Source organism: Notechis scutatus, chromosome Z (assembly GCF_049901735.1).
Source record: "Notechis scutatus isolate UNSWTSFEM ecotype Mainland chromosome Z, rNotScu1.2, whole genome shotgun sequence".
NCBI classification, from domain to species: Eukaryota; Metazoa; Chordata; class Lepidosauria; order Squamata; family Elapidae; genus Notechis; species Notechis scutatus.
Window position 1 is genome coordinate 82,917,187 of NC_142025.1, and position 26,550 is coordinate 82,943,736.

Genomic DNA, 26,550 nt, shown 5'->3' on the forward strand with positions numbered 1-26,550 from the left:
CCATGGAAGTGCATGCATCTCCACCTGCATGAGCAGTGTGCAAACACCTGCTTATGCGCTCCAGTTGAACAAACGACAAGCACAAGTGCCCACAGCTTGTGCAAATGGAACTGCCTGTGTGCTTTCCTGCTACTTGCATGGAACCATCCCCTTTCTCCAGCCAGTCCATAAAGCCAGAAAGGTTGGGAAGCTCTGGTATAATGTACAGATAGTCCTCAACTTATGAATTGTCACTAACCAACCATTAAAAAGGATCACCTAAAAGCTATTTACCACCTGGTATCTCCCCCTGATCACATAACTGCATTTTGGGCACTCAATAACCAGCCTTTTATGGTCATTTGCAGCATCTCATTCTACCATTCCATTTACTTCCAGTTTTCAACATAGACAGCCTATAGCAAACAAAGGGTTTGCTTTGCAATGGGTTTGCTTTATGATTGCCATAAAAGTAAAAGTAAAAGTAAAAATGTGTCTGCTCATGTGATTGCATGAGCAGTAATCATAGCAGGCTCCATTATAGTTGTAAAATGAGGACTACCTGTATGATATCCCATGTATTATCTGAAAATTAATGTATTGAAGAGCAAGGTAATTGTACATGGTGGAAATAATAGAGTGTTCTTTTTAACAAATAATACAAGTGCCTGAGTGAGTATACAAGTTGCTTGATCAAGAGCCTAATTGTTTAAAGTAAATATCCCAAAAGAGAAGAAATAATGTACAATGACATTAGAAAAAAATCCCTCCTTTTCCTCAATTTCAGAATTTTTAGAGATAAGGTATTTGCAATTATAAAATTCCAAATGTATTAGCGGGGGGATGAGAAAGAAAATAACCCCAACTTTTGAAATTTCTTCTTCATAATATCTGAAGATGTTGCCATTCCATCTGACTGGCTTTAACTTGGTTCTAATGTAATATAATTGCTTTTTCCTATTTTTATATTGGTTACTTGCCTTTGTGATACATGATATGGCTTAAAAAGTTTCAGTTCACTCTGGACTGAAAAAAATGTATGATTCCGAATACCTCCTATACCCATCTTGTGCATGTGCAGGATGATGAATATCTTCCTTCTGAAAGGAACACTTCATAATTACTTGCCTATAGGGCAAACTAATGGGCAATAATGGAAAAGAGCTAAAAATCTCTCAGAAGGCTAATATTTTGGTTCTAGTCAATATGAATAAATACACATTAATATGGGTTACCACACATTTTGTTTGTGATTTTCTTTGCTGCTAGAGCAACAAGCCATATAATTATTGTAAATGTGGAATAAATACTGCATAAGGTTTTTTTGTATTATCAAATAATATACAATGCTCATGTTGTTTTAGTTTTTGTTAAGTTTTACTATTTTTTTCAGCAAAGAATCGAAACAAAATCCGAAAATCAGTCTCAGTCACCTCGTGTACGTGAACAGCGTCCAAGGGAGCGACCAGGTTTTCCATCAAGGGGACCCAGACCAGGTATTCCTTCAATTTGTTGTGAATTTTCCTGGATTTCTATGAAGATCAAGATACGGATTTTCACTTAAAGATTATAGACTTAATATATGCAGGTAAAAAAAACTATAGGAGAAGATAGAAGTGCCTTTTAAAATTAGGTAGAGGTAGGATTGTTCATGGATGGATGGAGATTGGGTGAGAACTAAATGTGCCATTTTGAATTCCATGATAGAATATACAATATTATTAAGTAAATAAGTATGTTGGATAAGAAAATAAATAGGGCTATGCAAAGCACTTTTCAATTTTACTTTCAATCCATGACACTTAGAATCTGAAGATAGAATCAGTGTTCTGAGTATTGAACTACTTGTTTCATGCATTTGGAAGCCTTTCAAGCTTAAAATGTGTTACATCACGTTTGTAGTTCCTCCAGAATATTTTCTACTCATGACAAATTGATGTTTCATGAAATTTCATTCATAAAACATTTCAGAATGAAACTTACATACTTTTACTCCTGGAATAAAACTTTCCCATGTAAACATGACTTTTAAATGAGCCTACTCTAACAATGTAATGATTTTTCAAAATATTGTTTAGTGATTGCCTCATTTAGCAACAGTTCACACAACAATAATGAAAAGATAATCTTTGCAAGTCTGTAAAGCAAAGGAAAGCTGAAATATGAACACAAGCATAGTGGTGGTTTCATTTAGTAGCTGCTTTACTTAATGACCAAGTTGCAAACCCCAGTTTTGGTCAATAACAAGGACTATCTGTAGTAGAAATTTGAGTTCCTTGCTCTTTTAAAAATTTCCTTTGTGAACATAGTTCAGATTTATAATCTTATACAACAGGTAAACAGAACCTTAAATAATGTTGTTTCTGAGTAACAAACTTGCATTAGAAATCAAATGAAATCGACAGTGAAAATCACATAAAAGCTATATGAACTGCATAGAATTGTTCTGCATAAGTATATGGAATAAATATGTTCATGTAACTTACAGTGTGTCTATCTTTACTGGAACAGTTAGCACCCTGTTTGGTATACTGGTTAAGCTGCCAGACTAGAAATCTAGTCCTGACTTAGGTCTAAAAGCCAGCTGAGCAATTTTGGATCAGTCACTGTCATCAGTCCAGTTCACTTCATATTGTTGCTGTGGAAAAAATAGGAAACTAAGTGGAGGAAGGAGTATTAATTATGTTTATCACCTTGTTATTTATAAAAAATAATAAAAATGAGATAAAAATATAAGAGAAAAGAACAATTCAATTGTTGAAATATTAGGAGATATTGTTTTATGGCCCTTTGTGTAGTCAAAGTGCATAAGCAACAACTTGTGAGGCTAAGTAAAACTGCAATAAAAATTTCTAATAACAGGTAAAATATTCTGTAGGTTCATAAGAATTTTTGTGGATCGAAGAAAAAGGTACAGTTCAGTAGGCTGCAGTGTTAAAGCTAGGTCTCTTTTTGTAATGACTTTTATAGCTTTTTAAAATTTATTTATTTTTTCAAACGCTTACAATATAGTAGAAATAAGAATAAACATGTTTAAATACATGAAATAGGAACTAATAATTGGGGACAATAGGACAGGGACGGTAGGCACAATTGTGCACTTATGCATCCCCCTTACACACCTCTTAGGAATGGGGTGAGGTTGATAGAGGTTAGTTTGAGGGTAAAGGAGTAGGGATTTGAGCAGGTGACAACAGAATCAGGTAGTGAGTTCCAGACAGAGTTCCACTCTGTTGCTGAAATCGTACTTCCTGCAATCAAGTTTAGAATGGTTTACATTTAGTTTATATCTGTTCTGTGCTCTTGTGTTGTTGTGGTTACAGCTGAAATATTAATTAACTGGTAAGAAGTTGTAACATATGATTTTATGTACTATGCTTAAGTCCAATCTTAGCCGGCGTAGTTCAAGGTTGTCTAAGCCTAGAATCTCTGGTGGTATAAGGTATTCTTTTTTTTGAAAATTTTATTTGGGTTTTCACAAAAAAAAAACCATAATACAAATAAAACATCTTTTTTTGAAAATAGCATGGTCCCGGGTTACACTTACAGACACAAACTCAATTTCATGCTCACTTTTATGTTCTATTCCATATCTTATTACTGCTTTACATTTTCTATATAGTTTTTCCCCTCTTTTAATTTTCTCAATTTTATTTTGATTATCTCATCTCAATTCAAATCATTATATTTATACTTTTGTCTGTTCTGTTTCAATTTCATGTTATCTTTTCTCATTAAACAAATTTTCTCCTGTAGTTACTAATTGGAGTATGACACCTTTATATCTTTTAATTACATCCATTCAACTCTTATTTAAGCTTCAATATATATCTTGAGGTTATAACATTCAATATAATACATAACTTCCAATCGAATTCTGCTTGGTACATTCTTAAAATACACACTATATTCTTAAAAAGTGATTATAAATATATGTAATTAAACCACTCATTCCATTCCAATTCAATTCTATCATTGGTATAGGGTATTCTGTTGCGAATAGAGGAGTGTAGTACTCTTCTTGTAAAATACTTCTCAAAAAATACTTCTCAATACGTTCCATTGTATTTATGTCTGATATACAGTGCGAATTCCAGACAGCAGAGCTGTATTCAAGTATTGGTCTAGCAAAAGTTTTGAATACTCTAGTTTGCAAATCGATATTACCAGAGGAGAAGCTTCGTAAGATCAGATTTACAACTCTTAAAGGCTTTTTTGCAATGTTGTTGCAGTGAGCTTTGGTGCTTAGGTCATTCGATATGAGAACTCCAAGGTCTTTGACAGAGTGAGGGTCATCAACGAGGTCATATCTGCCTAGCTTGTATTTGGTGTATTGATTTTTTTAAGCAATGTATAGGACAGAGCATTTGTTGGTTGAGATTTGGAGTTGCCAACTGTTTGACCATTCAGATACAAAATCACAATCACTTTGAAGCACAGTAGCATTGTGTTGAATAGTTTTACATCATCAGCGAAGAGGACGCAGTTACTTATAAGGTGATCACAAAGGTCATTTATATAGAGTGTAAAGAGTGTGGGTCCTAGAACGCTCCCTTGGAGGACACCACTGTTAACTGGTTCAGGGCTTGATAGGGCATTTCCTATTTTTAGTATTTGTTGCCTGTTTGACAGGAAGGCAGTAATCCGGAAATGCTGTAAGATTTTAATTTTAATAGTAGTTTGTCATATACCACTGAGTCAAAGTCTTTGCAGAAGTCTATGTAAATTACATCTATTGCTTTGCCCTGGTCAAATAATGTAGTCCATATGTTTTTGCAGTGTAGAAGTTGCAAATTGCAGGACAATTTTTTTCTGAAACCAAATTATTTGTTGGAGAATAGGTTGTTTGGCTCTAGGTGGAAGGTAATGCATTAATTAATAATTGATTCCATAACTTTGCATGTGACACAAGACAATGAGATTGTCTGTAGTTTTCAACCAGGCAGGGGTCACCTTTTTTTAAGATAGGGATGACCATTGCTAAAGACCATAGGTTTGTTAAGGAGCTGGTTCTGAATGATATCTCATATATTATGCTTAGTGGTTTTGTTAGGGCAGTGGAGAGCTTTTTAAAGAAGTTTGCACATTAGAATAGAATAGAACAGAACAGAATTCTTTATTGGTCAAGTGTGTTTGGACACACAAGGAATTTGTCTTGATTCAAATACTCTCAGTATACATAACAGAAAAGATGCATTCGTCAAGAATCATAAGGTACACTTAACGATAGTCACAGAGTACAATAAGCAATCAAATCATACTAGGAAACAGTCAATATAAATCATAAGGATACAAGCAACAAAGTTACAGTGATACAGTCACAAGTGGGAGGGGATGGGTGATGAGAAGATTAACAGTAATAGTAGTGCAGACTTTGTAATAGTTGAACAGTGTTGAGGGAATTATTTGTTTAGCAGAGTGATGGCTTTCAGGAAAAACTGTTCTTGTGTCTAGTTGTTCTGCTGTGCAGTGCTCTGTAGCATCATTTTGAGGGAAGGAGTTGAAACAGTTTATGTCCGGGATGTGAGGGGTCTATAAATATTTTCATAGCCCTCTTTTTGACTTGTACAGTATACAGGTCCTCGATTGAAGCAGGTTGGTAGTAAGCCATCAGGGCCAATAGATAAGGATGGTTTTAGGTTACGTAGTGCATTTTCTACATTATCTTCAGTAAAGTCAATATGGCAGTTTGTAGTTTGTAGACTTTTTATAGAATATAGCAACTCCACCTCCTCTACAGATTTTGCAATCAGACCGATAAACATGATATTCTCCTACAGTGGTAATGGAGTCTGGGAAAGATGCATTCAACCACATTTCATAGACAAATATAATGTCGAATGTGGCTGTGCTTAGGAAGATGAGGAATTCATGCATTTTATTTGCAAGGCTTCTTGCATTGAGTAGTTTGCCTTTAAGATATGAAGTAGTTGGTCTGGAGGAAGTAAGGGGTGTGCATCCCTAGCGTTGGATGTTTGGGTGATGGTTATTGGCACATAGGTTGTAGCTCTTGCTTTTGATACAATCTGTGCAGTAGTCAATGTATAGATTAGTATTACCTAAATCATGTAGTCTTTTGAGCTCAGAGTGTAGTTCACAGGATAGTATACGTTGCTGTAAGGTTAGATCAGGGTGAGAATGAGGTTCTTATGGTTGTTACTGTTTGCGAGTGAATTTATTGAGAAAATGAATTTACATTTGTTTGATTCCTTTTTGCAAACGACCCAGCAGAGGCGTGGGGCCATTGAGCCGTCTTTGTTTTTGAGCTCTGGACCGACGCAGGAAATATCAAGTATTTCATCAGGGGAGATGGTTGACACTTGATAGTCTCTGATGATGTTGCAGATGTTAGGGATGTCATCATTGTTGTTGACCTCTAGACCAAATAAGATGGTATTTGGTCGTTTCCGATCACACTCAACAGCTTCTTTGATGAGATGGAGATCAATATTTGTAGCATTTGTGGGTTTTTTTGTGGATTGAGTTTTGGTTGCAGTTGTTGGGTAGAGATATGGTTTGTAGTTGTTTGATGTTCGTTTCTTTGGTTTGTTAATTGTATAGTGTCCAGGGATGCTACAATGGTGTCAAGGGATGTTATATGTGTTTCTATGGTATCAACTCTTTCGAACAGAGCAATGTATTGTCTAGATTGGGTCTGCACGGTGGACAGAAATATGGAAAAACATTGGCGGATGATTTTAGGAATAGAGCCATTTGCTTGGGTAATTCTAAGCAATTATGGTGAGCGTAGTTGTCACAAAGAGAATATTTGATGTAATCTTCATTTTCCTTTAAAGTTTCTTTACATATAAGGTAAAAGCAGGAGTCTTGTGGTTTTTCAGTAGGGATTTCTTTCTTTTTAGATTGTGGTTTGACATTGGATTGTTTTTCTGACATGGTGGGTTTGTTGAGATGGTTTGTTGATTGGGTTGTTCAATCAAACAAGATATTATGGTAATCAATAAAGCAATATCACACCAAACAGTCAATTATACTAATCACATTAGTCAATTAATTTAACTAATCAATAATCACCCTAATAATTAATTACACTAATCACTAAACACACTAATCAATTAATTGCACTAATCACTAATTTACACTAAACATTCTAATACTAATATTCAAAGCAATCAAGCTAAACAATAACCATTAGTCACTAATAATACATAATCACTAATGATAAATTGTAAAATTAATTAATCAAATAGTTAAGATCAGTTAATTAATTAAAAAGAGATGTCGAGGAAAAAAATAGGGCAAGAATAATGGGAGTGTAGGGCAGAAAGAGGAGAAGATTTGGTTTGGATGGTTCCTGTGGGGTATATAAAGAAGGCATATATTAGGCTGAAAGTGTAGATGAAGGTCTTTTGGCAGAAGGTTACTCTTCTCTTGTTACTTCAGATCTTCAGTTAGCGATTGGTGCTCTGAGCTTGCTTCTTTTCTTGCAGACTTTTCATTACCCAAACTAGGTAACATCATCAGTACTAGTAAGGATTGGAGTTTGCTATCAGTTTATATTCCAGTGGCATGCCCTATTAGTGTTGGTGGGGATGGTCTTAAGAGATTCTTTGATTGAGCTGTTTACTGTTGGCTTCTTTGGCAGTTTCTTGATTGGGATATTGTTTACTTGATGCTTGGTCTGATGTTAATTTTGGAGTTAATCTATGCTGATGTAGGTGCTTATTGCTGGTGAAACAGTTGTTTTGGATAAATTTAAATTTATTAGGAAATCAGTAAAATTTTATCTTCATTATTGTCTTTTGAGGTTGTCAAAAGTTTTTATAAAACATATTTGAGTCCAAAACAAGGATTGTGTGATTGAAATACCAATATAAAATTACAATTTGGTATACTTGTTAAAAGATATGATTTTTACATTAATTTTTTATGTTTTAATTACTATAGGCCGAGGGGATATGGATCAAAATGAATCAGATAGTCGTCGAATAATTCGATATCCAGATAGTCACCAGCTCTTTGTTGGCAATCTGCCACATGACATTGATGAAAATGAACTGAAAGAGTTCTTTATGAGTAAGTAATTTCTCTTTTACTTTGCTATGAAGCCCAGTAGAGAGAAAACTCCATATTTTTAGATTTTTAAGCCCTGTTATAATTCAAATATTAAACTGCTTCTATAAGCAACATGTCATTTCTGTTTAATTCATGCAATGCATTTTTCCTAACCACCTGCGTTATACTTTTACAGGTTTTGGGAATGTTGTGGAACTTCGTATTAATACAAAAGGTGTTGGAGGAAAACTTCCAAATTTTGGCTTTGTGGTGTTTGATGACTCTGAACCAGTTCAGAAAATTCTATTGGCCAAAGTAAGTAATTTGATAAAAGTCACTGGATGGTGATTACCAGGGTGAATTTAGTTTGAATCAGTTCTGAAATTTGTTTACAAGTCCTATATTGGTCTTCTATTATAGATGTCTCTAGATGAAGAAAAAGTAGTGAAATATATATTCTTGGGAAATAATTCATTGCAGGATGGAGAGAATGTTTTCCTAGACCAGGGGTCAGCAACCTGTGGCTGTGGAGCCGCATGTGGGTCTTTAGACCCTCTGCTGTGGCTCCCTGTCACCTTGTCACGGCAGCGGGATGAAAGAGCTGTTGCCCTGTCGCGGCAGTTTATCGGCTCTCTTGCCCCAGTGAGAGCTATGTTTCTGCTCGTTTTCTTTTCCTGTGCCTTCCCCCGGGCAGCGATGGCTGGGGCCATGGGGGTGTGGGCAGCAGAGGCATCAGGGCCTGGAGGAATGTGGAGGATCAGAAGACATGCTCCGACGTTACCCTAACACGCGTTTCCAGGGTGCGCTCCTCTGTCCCAAAGTAGGATTGAGTGGGGGGAAGAGAGCAGGGGGAAGGGTAGGAGGTAAAGAGAAGCCCAAATGGCTTTCCTTTGGCGTGGGGCAGGGGGAAGATCTAATAAACCCTCCATGACCTGCCCACTACTGTCGCAGTGCCTTGTGCAGCACAGCGAAAGCATGCTTCACAATGGGGGAGATTGGATCCCCTCCTCCATGAGCCCATTACAACATAATGCGACCCTGCCCCACTCGCCCCTGGCAACTCTCGGGGCAGAGAGCAGGTCGTGCATTCAGCACCAACAGAGCCGAAAGTAGTCACCCGCCGTTTCCTACCAGTCAAACAGCAAGAGGGAGACAGAGAGAGACATACAGCTTGATTTGGCTCTGTCTACTCTCGTCTCTCCACCTTGCCCAGTTTTGCAAGGATTCAGTGGACACTGCCTTGGTGATTGGGGGGAGTTTCGTCCCATACTTTGCCTGCCAAGCATTTCCGGGGTGCCCAGCCACTTTGGATCGAGTTGCAGGATGTGTATGTGTGCCTGTTTGATTGTGCTGCTGCTTGGGATGATACTTCTCTGAAGTGTGTGCAGTGATCTAAAGTGGCAGTCTCATGGTGCTGTGATGTAACAACGTGACAGTCACTCCTTTTGCAATGCAAGGTTTATTTTTGTATCTTTCCAGGGACAGAATTTCATTACAGTTATTCCTTGGGTGTGTAGGTTGGGAAGTGGAGGTGCGGAGTGGGAGGGAGGAAGGGAGGGAGGAAGAAAGAGAGAGAGAGAGACAGAGAAAGAGAAAGAGAAAGAAAGAGAAAGAAAGGGGATGGGGGGAGATAGAGAAAGAGAAAAAGAAAAAGAGATGAGAGAGAGTAAGAGATAGAGAGAAAAAGAGAAAGACAGATGAGAGAAAGAGAAAGATGAGAGGGAAGGAGGGTGAGGGAGATAGAGAAATGGGAGATGAGAGGGGGAAATTAACAGAGGGAGAAAGAGAGGTGGGAGGGAGGGAGAGAGAGAGGGAGATACCTATTTCCCATAGAAAATATGGGGAGCCACAAAATATGGATAGACATAGCAGGGTGTGTGTCATGTGACTGGGTGGGAGTAAGTAACATCGTTGGCCACGCCCACCCAGGTTTTGTGGCTTCCAGTGTTTTGTTTTCTGTGGGAAACGGGCCCAAGTGGCTCTTTGAGTGTTTAAGGTTGCAGACCCCTGTCCTAGACCCATTATTTGAAGTTTAGCTAAATATGGCATTGATAAATTTTGAGCTAGAATATGTTTTTCATGTAAACTATTATTGGCCTGTGTCTTTTGGATATTCAACTAACTAAGCTTTTGGTATTACCATTCTTCCCTTCCTCTTCATTTAAAAGCCTATAATGTTCCGTGGTGAGGTGCGTTTGAACGTAGAAGAAAAAAAGACCAGAGCTGCTCGTGAAAGAGAAATTCGAGGTGGTGGTGATGATCGCAAGGATATTCGACGCAGTGACAGAGGCCCTGGGGGTTCACGTGGCATGGTGGGTGGTGGAATGATGCGAGACCGTGAAGGCAGAGGGCCACCTCTGAGAGGGGCCATGGCCCAGAAGCTTGGGTCTGGAAGAGGAACAGGGCAGATGGAAGGCCGGTTCACAGGTCAACGTCGCTGAAGATTCATTGTTGGCAGGCAGTCTTGAAAGTGATACGTTATTTGTCATGTTTGCATTTTTGTTAATTTTCTGGCTTTGGAATGTAACAACCTTTTAAAATCATTTCTTTGATGTGTAAAACATCTTTTGATCACCAGGTAAATTGTGGACATTCTTTTCCTAATTTCATGATGAAATCATAATATTAATTTATACATTAGATTTGGGAATTAGGAACTGAGAAATGATCATTTAAACTTTCTGCAGCAACAACAAAGGACAAAAAGGGTATGCCTAATTGAGGTTAGGTCTTTCCGGTGTGTTAAAATCCTTGTGCTGCACGTTTTGTTTAAGTGTTACTGTTGGAAATGCAAATAGTGCAATCTTTGAATTGGGAAAGCTTGCCCCCTCCCTTTTTTTTTCTGTTAGAACTCTTGATTCCAAACAACTCATGTTTTGTGAACTTTAAACGCACTAATGGGTACCTGCTTCATTTTACATTAACATCTGCTGAAAACAGCAAGGAAAAATAATAGCTTGTAAAACGATGCGGGCATCTGCTCTGCTTGCTGTGACCAATATATGTACACATAAACCTTAACAAGACTAAAAATATGTTCCAGAAGGAAACCATTTAGCTGTAAACACAAATGTAAAACTTCAAAAATCATAGTTCTGAATAGAAAAAAATGTTTTTTCTGTTTAAAGAGTCTTATGAGCTTTCTGCCTCTCTGTAGATGGGGACGGTTGATTGCTCAACACACTCCTCTTACCTTTTCCCTTTCTGTAAGCAGTGTACAATGAAAAAAATGTCTTTACTGTATCGAGGTCTCTGGTAATGTAATAAGCATGAATGGTGCCTTCTATTAAATACATCATTCCAGTCTTGCTGGTGATTTTGTACAGTATAGTGTATGAATGGCTGTGCTGCAAAACTTTAACAGCTGTAAAAATGTTTATAAAATCATTGTATAAAATTGCAGTATCTTTAAATCAGTAAAGGCTACTGGAATATTACTTGCCTAGCTCTGTAGTTAAGTTTTTGAAGCCTTTGAACAAAGGAGGTATTAAGTGGTAGATGCTTTTTAAAAATGGAAAGTTGGTTATGGAATTGAGTATTCCTTTTGCATAGATAAGTCCAAAGTTAATCAAGTGGGGGGGTTGTTTTAAGTGTACTCCAGATAAGATATTTAACATACAACTTGTTACACTCAAGGATACTGCAATTTTCATAGAACAGGGAACTATCACCCATTTTGCACAAACTTTGAAGTGACTTTGCCTACAAGGCTCAGATTTGTACATAGAGGGAAGATCTCTTTTTATGTATTTGGACTTGGTGGAGCATCTTGTGTTTGGGTGAGAAGTTTGCTGTTTCCAGTTCCTGTTTGCATAGATAGTACATTCCATAAAACTGCAGATGTAGCGAACAGTACTCCCCAGCTTCAAGCTAGACCGTTTCCACAAACCCTCATTCAGGCTTACTCTTGAAGAGGGGAGACAAAAGCTTGTGACTGTTCAGAACTGCCCTAAACATGGAAGACCTCATGCTATGACGTAACAAAAGCATGTAACTCAAGAAGTATTTGGTGAAACTAACCATTTGTTGTTTCCCAAAAATATGGAAAATTTTGCCTGTACGTTGAGGTGTGGAGTAAGTTTATTGTTTTTTATTCCCCAAATTGAGATTTTCCATGTTTGATGGTAAGTCTTGCACTATTTTCATACACTTTCTGGGGTACATTTCTCTATTGCCATGTTTATGTGGGGGGAGGGGGTTGTGTTGAATTGTTTCATTTTCAGATGATACCTGGATATGTAGTACTTGAATGCTTCTCCATGAATCATATTGAATTGGAAACCATTTTTTAAACTGCTTTTCTCAAGAAGCAGTTGCGTACCAGTGTTTCAGTATTTATATTTGGCTTTTTAGTGCTATAATATTGTCCTACCACCTTCTGTAAAACTGTTGAGGCAAACAGCACTAATGGAATAATAAAAAAAAAAAAATGTAATTACAATTAGAGGAACTACCGAGCCATTGAGCTTTCAAGTTCGCTTTTTTAAATGCCATGAACTAATAATATTGGAAGCATACACAGACGTTTACATGGTGATTGTTCACCTACTTTATAATGGAAACATAGTGTTCTTGTTCCTGTTTTCAATAAATGTACCTCTAGAAGAAACGAACAGATCTCTTTGATCTATTTTATTGCTGATTTGTTGATATAGGTAATATTGCTATTGTTACAGTCCTATGTCAACAAATGTACTTTAATCATCTTTTGGCTTTAATAAGTATGCAAACAATGGACTACCATCTTTATTGCTGTAATGTGTTGAGCATTATATGCTAGTAGAACCTAGTTTAATTGTTGCAGGTAGAAAATATTTACCTTTTAAGTTTCCATTTTTGAATGTGTTTTGACTAAACATACTAATAAACTACTGATGTCTGCAGCGTTTACAAATGGTCCAGAATTCTCTCTCAATGTGATTTAGTATTTTAGTTTGGCAACTTTCTGACCGGTAATTCTGCTTTGATAATGATGTACAAAACTGCCTCCTCATCATTTCATACTGAACTGTGATACAAGTAGTCTTAGCTTAGCAATGGTAATTGGGACTGGGCACTCTATTGCTAAGCAACAGTCTTAAAATATGACATCATATGACTGTGCCTTACTTATAGTGGCAGTTGCAGCAGTCTAAGCTATGGTTGTTAGATAAATCTTAATGGCTACAGCAGTTGTAACATCCCAGAATCTCTATGTGCAATCTCCTCTGACTTCTCCATTAATTGTGTCAGAAACTGGCAGTGAAGACCATAAATGGCGATTGCATGAATGTGGGATCTGCAACCATCATAAATCCAAGCCAGTTGTCAAATGCTCAGATTGTGATCTTGTAATCACAAGGACACTAAGACAATAACCATGAGACCCCTTCACATGGACATCTCATTCAACTGGTTGTCAACAAGAACAATCTCTAAATTCCTGTTGATTGCAGAAATGTCTATATTCAATGAAAATGTTAAAATATTTCTATTTTATTTTAATAACTCATTGTTGCTTACAATTTAATAGCCGAACCTTGATTTAAAACACAAAGCATATACAAAGTGGTCACTTAATGATTCTACGGTGTATATCACTTGTGCTAGTGAGCTCTCATTTCTGTATTGCTATGGTTACTTCATATGATTAGTTTGTATGTGCTTTTGATTATGTGCCATCTAGTTTGTGTCAATACTTAGTGATCACATACATGGATTTTTCCCAAGCTAATCTATTTCCAGCCTGGTTCTTTAGGTCTTCTAAAGGTGCATTTGCTGCTGTAATTGAATCCATCCATCTTGAATTGATCATCATCATGTCTTTGCCAACATTGTAAAATTATCAAGAGAGCTAGATCTTCTCATAATGTGTTGAAAAGATGATAATTTGATCTTGGTCATTTGGGCCTTGAAGTTCTTTTGAGTTTTCATTGGCTGGTAAATGACATTTTTCTACTCAGAAGAAGAGTAGATAAAGCAGTTCTTTGATTCTTGTGGTATTTCAATATATGTTTGAGGCCTGATGAAACCTTTGACTGATTATGTACATGCAAAATTGTTTCTTGAGATAACAGATAATCATTTCAGTAGTTACATCTTTGCCAAGGAAAACTAAAAATCTGTCCAATGAGCATTCAAATGATTATATTTCCCAATGTCCATGAAATTAATTACAAATAGTCCTCAATTTATGACTGGTGCTTAACAGGTATTCAAAGTTACAATGGACTCTCCAGCGCTACTTATAACTCAGTCCTAACATTATGGCTGCTGCAGCCCTCCCACAGTCATTTGCCCTTATGGCCAAGTGCCTCCTTTCTTGCTTAGTTGCCTCCCCACAGTACTCACAGGTCTTTTTCCTAACACTGGGTTCCAGCTGGCCTTTCGTTCCCCCATTAGGTCCTAGCAAAATTTTCCTTCTCCACCAGATCCCTGCAGGCCTTTTCCCCCGCACCAGATCTCTCCAGCCTTAATATGATTCCCACCTCCCAAGCCCCAAACACTCATCTTTGGAAGAGCTCTAGGACAGTTCACTGGGGGGGGGGAAGGCCTGCTGTGTCCCAAGGGTTGGGGAAGCAGCACAGGGTGTCTTGGGGGTGGGGGAGGCCTTAGGGGGGACCCAGGGAAGTGGGCTGCACTAGGCCTTAGGGGGCCTCACCCATGTTCCACTCAATGACCCACATGTTCATTTAACAGCTTCATCAGGGAGGGAGGGAAAGCTGAGGATACGGGTCATTAAGCAAACCTGTCTCACTTAATGGCTATTATGACACGTGTCCTTAATGGGCAGGCTTCATTACAGTTATATGTTAAGGACTATTTGTATATCTTATGCTTTATAGCTGCATATGGAATGTTTGATGTTATCTGAGCTTGGATATTTTCTTACAGACATTTCATTACCCAGCTAGGTAATATCAGTAGTAGTGTATGATTTGCTCCTTGTTTACATACAATAGCTTGCCCTGCCAGGTTAGTGACCATGTGGTTTTCATATTGGTAGTTCCTTGATTAAGGTATTGTTTTCTGCTTGTTTGTCTGATATTACTCCCTGCTTCGTTTTCTGTTTGATTTTTTTTGTCTGGTCTTTTCTGGGTGTCAACAATAGCCTAATAAAGGTACAACCAAGGAGAAACCCCCCAAACTAGTAAGGAAAACTATTATATACAAACAAAGAGAAAACTCCACATTCACTAACACTGAAGATGTTAGCTAATGTGGTAATGAAATGTCTGCAAACAAACCAAGCTCAGTAGCAAGAACTCCACAATTTAACTCTGAGTTACATTTATTATTTTTATTGCATAAGATTTGCTTCATATATTCACTGTAGTTGAGTTTTGTTTTGCTTCACTGATTTATCTTGTATGTTTTTTGCACTGAGCTTAGTTTTCTGGCAATTATATAAATATGGTCTGCTCTTAATCTCCTAGTCTAGTCTGCAGATAGACATAGAATCATAGGGTTTGAAGGGACTTTTGCACAAGGCAGGTGGGACTTCATGGTGATGTCATTTCAGTATTAATCTGGCCTGCCCATCCTTAACTCTCAAGGGCAGCCAAAAACAATATAAAAAATGGAAAATGGGCCATATCCTGAAGCTAAATAATAGACAGTATGGATGGTTTTGCCTAGATTTAACTGCATACCTTAAGAACATTCAAATCTTTTATACTTGGAAAGGAAGTAGGTATTTTGCCAGTCAGAACATGGAGTAAGAAAAGAAGCAGAATTAAATGGAAAGAATGTAAAACTCGTATCCAGTGACAAATATACAAAACTATTAAATGTTTTGAAAAACATTGCAGAGGGAATTTGTGTTCTTCTGTTGATTGTTATTTCTATCATTGTAAGTCATGATGCCCAAAGATAATGCACAAATTTGGCAGCTGGAGCATCATTCAAAATCTATATGTAATGAACATAGCACCACAAATTGCACACACTGAACAAATATTCAAAGCAGTCATAAAAAGCTACATCCAACATAGCACTTAGTCTTTGACATGATAAATCCATGTATATGTCATTTTCGGGGTTTGAATAGGAATTTAGGCAAACAAGCTTGTACATCTTCCACCAATATGTTCTTTGCATCTCATCAGGAGATGTAAATCGAACTACAATACATATTCCTCTTTTTCAATATGTAGAGTACTGATGTTAAACTCTGAAACAATAAATATATATCATTGTCTTCTATGAAATTAAATTTCTGGTCTTTTGAGTAGAAGAACTTCTGATTAAAAATGTAGTTTTTCCAGGAAGCTATATTCAGGCTTATTTAAAATAACACAGCAGCAACAATATTTGAGTGGAAACTAGATTAGCTCACCAGATGATTAGCAGTTTTTTCAAGGCAATATAAATGCTCTGAAATCAGACAAGATGTATGAGTAATTTAACATCAGGCCTGAAATACTCATGTGTAATAAGGTGATACGTTATTTCTATATACAGGTGAAACTCGAAAAATTAGAATATCGTGCAAAAGTTTATTTATTTCAATAATGCAACTTAAAAGGTGAAACTAATATATGAGATAGACTCATTATATGCAAAGCAAGATAGTTCAAACCATGATTTGTCATAATTGAGATGATTATGGCTTATAGCTCATCAAAACCCCAAATCCACAGTCTCAGAAAATTAGAATATTACATGCAGTCAATAAAACAAGGATTGTACATAGACTGAAAAGTATAAGCATGCATATGTATTCAGTACTTGGTTTGGGCCCCTTCTGCAGCAATTACTGCCTCAATGCGGCCAGGCATGGAAGCTATCAGCCTGTGGCACTGCTGAGGTGTTATGGAAGACCAGGATGCTTCAATAGCGGCCTTCAACTCTTCTGCATTGTTCGGTCTCATGTCTCTCATCTTTCTCTTGGCAATGCCCCATAGATTCTCTATGGGGTTCAGGTCAGGTGAGTTTGCTGGCCAATCGAGCACAGTAATCCCACGGTCATTGAACCAGGTTTTGGTGTTTTGGCAGTGTGGGCAGGTGCCAAGTCCTGCTGGAAAATGAAGTCAGCATCCCCATAAAGCTCGTCTGTGGAAGAAAGCAGGAAGTGCTCCAAAATCTCCTGGTAGACGGCTGCATTGACCCTGGACTTAATGAAGCACAGTGGACCAACACCAGCAGATGACATGGTTCCCCAAATCAACACAGACTGTGGAAACTTCACACTAGACTTCAAGCATCTTGCAGTGTGTGCCTCTCCATTCTTCCTCCAGACTCTGGGTCCTTGGTTTCCAAATGAGATGCAAAAGTTGCTCTCATCAGAAAAAAGGACTTTGGACCACTGAGCAATAGACCAGTTCTGTTTTTCTTTAGCCCAGGTCAGATGCTTCTGATGTTTGTTGTTCAGGAGCGGCTTGACGAGGAATACGACATTTGAAGCCCATGTCCAGGATCCGTCTGTGTGTGGTGGCTCTTGATGCACTGACTCCAGCCTCAGTCCACTCCTTATGAAAGTCCCCAACACTTGAATGGCCTTTTCCTGACATTCCTCTCCAGGCTGCAGTCATCCCTGCTGCTTGTGCACCTTTTTCTTCCACACTTTTCCCTTCCACATAACTTTCTATTAATGTGCTTTGATACAGCACTTTGGGAACATCCAACTTTGTTTGCAATTACCTTTTGAGGCTTTCCCTCCTTACGGAGGGTGTCAATGATGGTTTTCTACACAACTGTCAGGTCAACAGTCTTTCCCATGATCTTCATTTCCCATAAAGGCTCAGAAACCCTTTGCAGGTGTTATGGCTTAATTAGCTGATTAGAGTGGGACATTTTGAGCCTAGAATATTGAACCTTTTCACAATATTCTAATTTTCTGAGATTGTGGATTTGGGGTTTTCATAAGCTGTAAGCCATAACATCTCAATTATGACAAATCACGGCTTGAACTAGTTCAAGCCGTGATTTGTCATGAGTCTAATGAGTCTATCTCATATATGAGGTTATATATGTCTATCTCATATAATGAGTCTATCTCATATATGAGGTTCACCTTTTAAGTTGCATTACTGAAATAAAAGAACTTTTGCACGATATTCTAATTTTTCGAGTTTCACCTGTATACTTTCTCCCCCAGTCAATCATCTACTTAGATTGCATTAGGGTCCCTACAAGTCTTTTTGTCAAGGTAATGTATATTTGGAAACAAGCTTGTACAGAATGAGTTAATATGATTACTGCATATTGCGAAGCCTTTATAAAAACACCAACTTTCAGTTCCCTTTCCTTTTAGGATGAAATGCAATGTGAGTATTTTTTTCAAAATAGTATGATACTCAACTGCTCATTCAGTTCTGGAAACTCACAATAACAGAAAAAGTGGGCTCAGTTATTAAAAACACACAAAATATTGAATCCCAAGGTTTTTTTTTGCAAATTTTCTGCTGCCTTCCAGTCTGATTTCTAAAATTGTTCTAAAATTAGAATGAAACAGTCAAGAAAACTTTTGCCTTCTGGGAAAAGAATCTTATAAACACATCTTTAAAAATAATGACCTTGATATTTAAACTAATCAGATCTTGACAAGACTCTAGATGAGCACAATTGATCATAATTTGGTTAATAGCTATTATACATATTTTAATAGCTAGTTAAAAGTACAATATAGTATTATCTGGTATATTATTTCTGCAAAATTTTATTTTGCTAGAAGAAATGAAAGTGGGAATGTCCCATTGTTCCAACACTGGAATATAATTCATTATGTATAAACTTACATTCTTGTACTACTTCATATTTTATCTATTTACATATTGCATTTATGCAAATCACAAAAGACTCAGCAATATCTTCATCAAAATTACTCTCAATTCATATTCAAATATTAAACAATTATACCAGTCAGTAAAATTGGAATTCTGAATCAAAAAATCAAATATAGCATATTACATATTACAAATATGACATATATATCCAGGGGTGGGATTCTACCAGTTCGCACCTATTCGCTAGAACCGGTTGTTAACATCCTAAGCAGTTCAGAGAACCGGTTGTTAGAAGACATTTCTGGCCTAATCCTGTAAGGAAGGCAGGAAGGAAACATTCTGGTGTTGCTTACAGAAACTGCCTCTCCGTTAACCCTTATTACATTCTTGGCAGGACTAAACTTCCTGTCTCAGGAACTTCTCTGGAGTTTTTTCCCCCTCCTTTGCTGGTACTTTGCTTGTGTAGAGTGACCATTCAGAGTTACAATGGCACTGAAAAAAGTGACTTATGACCATTTTTCACACTTACAACTGTTGCAGCATCCCCACAGTCATAAGAGACCAGGCGAGGAGATGTGTGCCTCAATGTGAGTGATGTTGAGTTGGCCACACCCAGCCAGTCACATGACTACCAAGCCATGCCCACCAACTAAGCCACACCTACAGAACCAGTTGTTAAAAAAATTGAATCCCACCTCTGTATATCGCGTATACAAAAAGTTTCTGGAATTTTTTCATCAGGCAAAGTGGCTAACCCGAGAAATAAGGAGGAAAATATAGTTGGTATTTAAATCATATCAGCAACCTGTTACAATTTCAATAGACTAATCTGCAAACATGCACATTGGCATCTATAAATTCTGAAATATTGTCAAATTGTATTAATTGCTCTTGCAAAATTTTCAGGGGAAAAGGAAGAATTATTGGTCCACTTCTAGAAATATAAAATCCAAATGTTACACAACACATGGAAAGTAATCCTTTACAAATGTATCATTTCTGATATTTTTTCATGCAACTCCCTTTTTTAATTTATGCGAAAGCCCTTAAGACCAATATGTAAATATGAGATGTTTCAAGAAAAATTGTCATGTTTTTCTATGATTTGACAATGATGAGAAAGTTTCACAGCCTGAGTATGCAGATTTATTTATTTTTTATTAAATTTTATGCCACCCCTCTTGCCTAGTGAGGTCTATAGGCTACTTATATTTATGAAAACAACATGTAAAACATTAAAACAATAAATATTAACTCTGAAATTAACATACATTAATTTAAATTAAGAAGATGGAAAGGAAGGGAACACGATGAACACAGGGAACTGGTGAAGTTAGACAAGCTCCTAAATCCATCACTGTCAGTGGAAATATATAATACCAGCTATTTCTAGATAGGAATAGCTTGACAAAATAATCTATTAATAAACTATAAATTATTACAATATCCTTTGTGCAGGGCTAGTTTTCAAATATCTACTGTTAATTCATTTTGCAACCTCTTGGTCATTTCTGATTTGTCTTTGAATTTTTAGGTTTGAGCTTGTGCTCGCGTGATTACTTGAACTGTCTCTTGTGGGGACGGTGGAAAAATTGGGTGAAATACTTCTCGCTTACTGTCAAATTGGGGTTTCCTAGACAGCATGTCTGCTAGTAGATTCCCCCCCCCCCCATCCTGGGAGGTACTTCAATTGGAAATTGAATTTTTTGAAGTATTGAGCCCATCTAACTTGTTTAGGAGAGTTTCCTGGGTGTTTTTAGAGCTTCTAAGTTTTTGTGGTCTGCACACACTTTGAATGGAATGTTGCTGCTGTCTAAAAACTGTCTCCAAGTTAGCAAAGCCCAACGAACTGCATAAGCTTCCTTCTCCCATACAGCCCATCTTCTTTCAGATGTCTGTGAGTTTTTTGGAGGTATATGCGCAAGGTTGCAGATCTCCTTTTTCATTTTTCTGGAATAGAACAACTGCCACTGCTATGCTGCTAGCGTCGGCTTTCACTATAAAAGGCAATGCTGGGTCAGGATGCTTTAGAATGGGTTCCTGTGCGAAATGCCTTTTTAACCATTCAAAAGTGTTTTGGCATTCTAGAGTTCATTTAAGGGGTTGTCCAGGTTTTGGCTAGGTTGCTTCCCTTCCCCCCCCCTTATTTTTAATAGTTTTCTTACCGGTAATGCAATCTTCGCAAATGAGGGGATAAATTGCCAGTAGAAGTTCACAAATCCCAGGAAACTTTGCTGCTGTTTGCGATTCTTTGGGGGTTGCCAATCCAAGGCTGCTTTCACTTTTGCTGGATCCATTTCTATCCCGATTTGAAATGCGGTAGCCAAGATAATCTAATGACTCTTTATGGAATTCGCATTTGGATAGTTTCACATACAGCTTTGCATCTAACAGTCTTTTTAATACTTTTCTCATGAACTTGATGTATTCTTCTAAAGTTTCGTTGTAAATAAGAATGTCACCCAAATAAACCAGGACCCCTTTACAAATATTGATGTAAGACTTTGTTTATCAGCTGCATGAAGACCTCTGGGCTTCTTGTAATCCAAATGGCATTACCCTGAACTGAAAACTGCTTAAAGGGCAATCATTTCCTTCTCTGATGCGGATTCTGTAATACGCTTCTCGGAGATCTAATTTGGTAAATACTTTCGTTTTTGCTAAGGATATGTCCTAACATATCTTTCATGAGCGGTAAGGGGTAGTGTTGTGAATATTCACCCTGTTAATTGCCTTAAAATCAACACAGAAATACACCCCCAATCTTTTTTTTTAAAATAGCATGGGGGCAGCCACTCTGGACTTTGCAGGTTGGATGAAACCTCTGGATAGATTTGTGTCTATATTGTCTCATAGCTTTTTCATTTCCTTAGTTATCATGGAGTACATTTTGGTTTTGGTAATTTCGCCACCTCTATAAACTCTATTGCACAGTCAGTGTTGCAATGTGTAGCACATTGCATTCCTCCTCACTGAAGACTTGAGCCAGATCGCTGTACTGGATTGGGATTTCAGGAATCCCTGGGGGTTGATCAGCTAATGCTACTGTTTGGTCCTCCTGGCTCCCCTGTAATTCTGGGCTCTCAATTTGGATGTTACCTTGTTCAGGAGGTGGCTTAGTACCTAGTGCTAATTTAATCCCCCTATAGCCACCCTCCCAGCTTATATTTGGGCACCATTTGTCTAACCAGGCGAGATCCAGGATTACTGATTGGGTCATCTTTGGGACTACTATGAACTGGATTCTTTCCCAGTTAGTTTTACTTTTTCTGTGACTTGTGTAGCTGGATTTCCTGCTATCATGGATCCATCCACTTGTTGGAATCAAATGGAGGTAGTTAATGGTTTAGTTTCTATGCCTAAACTATGCACAGTCTTGGGACTGATAAGGCACCGTGAACTGCCAGTGTCAATAATAATATCTATGGGCCCTTCTACGCCTGTGCGAGTAACAGTCAATGTCCCTTCAATTTTATAAAGTTGAATGGCTCCACTTACTATTGGGTCATCTCCTTTGCTGTCTGCATCTTGAATGATGGGCAATCCTGTTGCCAGAATTCCCTCCCCTGTTGGTTGTTGAGGGATAGGGACCTCGATGGCTTGGCACACAAATTTGTTTTTCTCAGGAGGTTTTCTTAGTGCCTTTTTCCCTTTAGGGGGAGTGAGTGCTCTCACTTGAGGTACTGGGATGGTGCTAAGCACACCGATGCGCAATGCCCTTGTTGCCCACAACAGAAACACCTCATGAAAGTTGCGGGGGGCTGCTTTTTGATGTCCTTTGCCTTAGGTGAGGCTGAGTGTCATGTCATTTGTCTTGCTGTCTGAGTGCATTGTCCATTGTTATGGCCATTTGGTACCACTCATAGATTCTATTCTCAGGCAGCCCAAGGCAAAGGCAGATTTTTAACAACTCCTCATCCAGGCTTTTTTGGAAATAGTGCACGTATCCTTTGAGACCAATGCCTGAGATTACTGGCCAGGCGTCTGAACTCAAGCACTAGTTCCTTGCTGGGTCTACCCTTCTGCCTGATACTTTTTATTTCTGCTTCTGCCTCAAAATGTGACTGGAGCTGTCTTAGGAAGTCATCCATGTTGTTTAATTCAGGAGCGCTTTCATCATTGAGCTGGGTGAACCATTCAGATGCTTCCTCCTCCAAATTGTCTTCAAGGAATTGGTCTAGTTGTGCATCATCATGGAATTCATCTCCACACCTGTCGATGTAAAACCATGCTCTGTTAGGAAAAGTGCAAGTTTACTTGCTGTCCCATCAAACATGGTTTTAAAAGCTGTTGGGGCATTCGCACACGGAGCTGGTTGTGGTGAGGGAGGTGGGGCTGCAGTTTGGCTGGCCTCATTTGAGCTTGTTCTCAAACCCATCCTCTGCCTGGATAAAATGCCCATCCCAGAGGGATTTGGTCAGCTGAAGATAGACGAGTTTGGGGAGGCTCATTCCTTGATGGATTCTTTACGGATTCCCCTTCTACCTACCCCTCTCCGTTCCACTCTCGGGGGCGAATGGTATAATGGTGGTAGATCTCCTGCAGTGGTAGATCACCCTCTTCTGGGAGGAGATACTTCTCCCAACAGCTGGGTTAAACTGAAAGTGAACGGGCTGGAAGTCGTGTTTCACGATCTCTCCAGGTGGGCATTTGCTTCCTTTGCTGACTTCTGCCTTCATGTCCGATGATGAGCTGCTCCAGCTGGTCAGGTAGATCCTTGAAGGTTTGGCTGCAAATCGCCGTTTGGTACTGCCATTCAGCCAGCTCATTGTGGTCTCCCATATGTCCTATGGGTTCAGTTGCTGCTCTCCACTCTAAGATCATGGCTCGAGACTCCCCGGCTGCAGTTAATGGCTGATCGATGAGCGGGTCAGGAAGAGTTGCCTGGCCAAGCAAGTCTCTTTCCATCCATTGCATACCTGCGCTTCCAGACCATTCAACTGGGGATTTTGGGTGGGCCCCTAGCTGGTGCGCAATATCCTCCATGACTGCTGTTACTCTGATCGTCTCCTGGGGAATCTGTTGGGAAGTCTGCTGCTGTTGTGGTTCTCCAGCTGCAGGTGCAGATGGCTGAGGTCTTGGAGAGTGAGGACTTAGATGAGGGGCCTGCGTATGATGCAGGGATGGGCCAGGATCATCAGGGAGTGGAATGCTGACTTTGGAGATTGTAGAGGCTGGCAGCAGTGATGAAGAGGAGCCTGTGCCCAGCGCGCATGCGCGCAGAGCTATTCAAAGGAAAGAGCAGCTGCAGCAGCATGGGCGACTCGAGAGTAAGGCTGCAAGGTAATGGCCCCTCCCTGAGAAGATAAAAGTCAGCTGAGAAACTGCAGTTCTTTACAGAAGGCAAAGAAGTTTGATACTCGAGCCTGGTGGACATTAGAATATCTGAGTTGGTGTTTGAAAAATCTTTGATTTATTGTTTAATAACTTTGATTGGTATTCTTGGCAGCCTTGCAAAAACTTGGCAAGGTTCTTTCTTATTGGAACTAATTAGTTGCAAGCAGCCTTTTATCTGTGAAGAAGCGGGATTCGTAAATGAAACAGTAAAAGGTTGTGCTATTCTCTTTGTCTCATGTTTGCTCTTTTGGAACCAGAGAAGGTCAGAACAGCTGCTGGACCAGTAGCACAGAGTTTGCACTCATGTTCCGGTACCCCTGGGTCCCATCCTTCTGCCATCTTCTCTGAGTCTTTGCTGTTGCCCAAAGCTCCATGTAAACAGCCAGGGATCAGGATCCTGAATAACAAACCCGGTTCGGGATTACGGTGTTTTTTTTTGAGATCCGGAATAATGTCAGGTTTCCAAGTGATGAAATCCATTTAAAAAGAAAAGAGCAAAGTCCATCTTCCAAAACAATTTCTTTTATTTAGGAAAACATCAAGTTGGCAAAGTCTGTTGTCATTCCGGATCTGACACAACCCGGAATTACATCACATAATATTGGAAATTAGAAACAACCCCCAAAAAGTCACATTCCCCAATAGAATTAAATCAACGTTGCTTGGTGTCATCAATCTCCACCTCCAGGTCTCAGCAGGGTCAGCATTCGCTCCCATGGGAAACCACCTAGCCTAAATAACTCTATCTCTATTCCTCCCACCTTAGGAATGTGACAAGCCCGAAACTCTTCCCCCCATAAACAGCAAGGAGAAAGAAAGAAAAGGAATATATAATAAGGCTAAATAAAATGACTATGCATATGTCAATTTCGGGCTTGACAACTAGAATAGGATAGGATAGTATAGGATAGAATAGAATAAGAATAGAATAGAATAGAATAGAATAGAATAGAATAGAATAGAATAGAATAACAAAGCTGGAAGGGACCTTGGAGGTCTTCTAGTCCAACCCTGTTTAGAGCAGGAAACTCTATACCACTTCAGACAAATGGTTATCCAATCTCTTCTTAAAAACTTCCAGTGTTGGAGCATGTACAACTTCTGGAGACAAGTTGTTCCACTGATTAATTGTTCTAACTGTCAGGAAATTTATCCTTACTTCTAAGTTACTTCTCTCCTTGATTGGTTTCCACCCATTGGTTCTTGTCCTACCCTCAGGTGCTTTGGACAATAGCTTGGCTCCCTGTTCTTTGTGGCAGCCCCTGAAATATTGGAACACTGCTATCATATCACTCCTAGTCCTTGTTTTCATCAAACTAGACATACCCAGTTCCAGAAACCGTTCTTCATATGTTTTAGCCTCCAGTCCCCTAATCATCTTTGTTGCTCTTCTCTATACTCTTTCTAGAGTCTGGACATCTTTTTTACATCATGGTGACCAAAACTGGATGCAGTATTCCAAGTGTAGCATTTCCAAGGCATTATAAAGTGGTATTATCACTTCATGTGATCTTAATTCTATCCCTCTGTTTATGCAGCTTAGAACTGTGTTGGCTTTTTTGGCAGCTGCAGCACACTGCTGGCTCATATTTAAATGATTGTCCACTAGGACTCCGAGATCCCTCTCACAGTTACTACTACTGAGCAAGGTATCACATATACTGCACTATGCATTTGCTTTTTCTTGCCTTAATGTAGAACGTTACTACTCTTCCTTGAGTTGGGACAAAATAATGCATAAAATTTGCTTCTCCCACCTGCCAGTTTACAATCTTGTACTGCCTCTACTGCTTCTGTTCCAAGTCATTGCCAAATGATAGTATCATGATTTGGGAGTATGCTACCCACTATGAGTATGCTAACACTTGAGTTCCACTTGGGTTTTGTTGTGATTTCAATACACTATGATCCAGCGGGATAAACATCTTATCAATCATCTCAGTGGGAATAGATTAACCTCCCACCACCACTACCTTGCCCCTCCCATTTCCCATTGGGGCATTTATTTTTTATTTAAAAGCAAAAAACAAAACATATGGGAAAACATCAAGGTAGAAATGGTTCTAAAGAAGAGGGAGGCAAGTTCTGCAATTATCTTGGTCAATAGACTGGGAGAACTGAAATTGACTAGCTGCTAGATAATGATTTCTTGCTATACATGGAATAAAAGAAGTGAATAAAACTGACAAATATAAGGAAACTATCAAAAGTTGCTGAACTAGATAGATATTTGTTTTGATCAGTGACTAGATGCTGAGCTAGATTATTATTTTCCAGATGCCACAAAGTAGGGATACTCTGGATTCTGTTTTAGAATGCTGATGGAAGTAGAACAATGCTACTACAACCCATGTTATCAAATTAAATGTAACAAAATACTGCTCTCCTTTTGGAAAAGTTTTTTTCCCTCAAAACACAGAAAGTGGAGGAAATCATCTGTAAAAAAATGCTGATGAACAAGGTGAGCAAAATGTAGAGGCATGCTGGTGATCAGAAGGGAAGGAGGATGCCT

At 38.6% G+C, this 26,550-nt stretch overlaps 1 protein-coding gene across 6 annotated transcripts in view; it reads left to right on the plus strand.

Annotated features, from left to right (window-relative positions):
- Nucleotides 1–26,550, plus strand: part of G3BP2 (G3BP stress granule assembly factor 2) — a 61,839-nt gene that overhangs the window by 34,357 nt on the left and 932 nt on the right. For 5 of the 6 annotated variants that reach the window (XM_087945846.1, XM_087945845.1, XM_087945842.1 and 2 more), the window contains 4 exons: nucleotides 1,373–1,475; nucleotides 7,888–8,016; nucleotides 8,192–8,310; nucleotides 10,164–11,303. In XM_087945846.1, the coding sequence (XP_087801972.1) occupies nucleotides 1,373–1,475; nucleotides 7,888–8,016; nucleotides 8,192–8,310; nucleotides 10,164–10,436 (624 nt within the window). In that variant the 3' untranslated portion in view covers nucleotides 10,437–11,303. Of the gene's footprint in view, nucleotides 1–1,372; nucleotides 1,476–7,887; nucleotides 8,017–8,191; nucleotides 8,311–10,163; nucleotides 11,304–26,550 lie in introns of those variants that run through there. The other variant, XM_087945843.1, reaches the window with a different exon arrangement.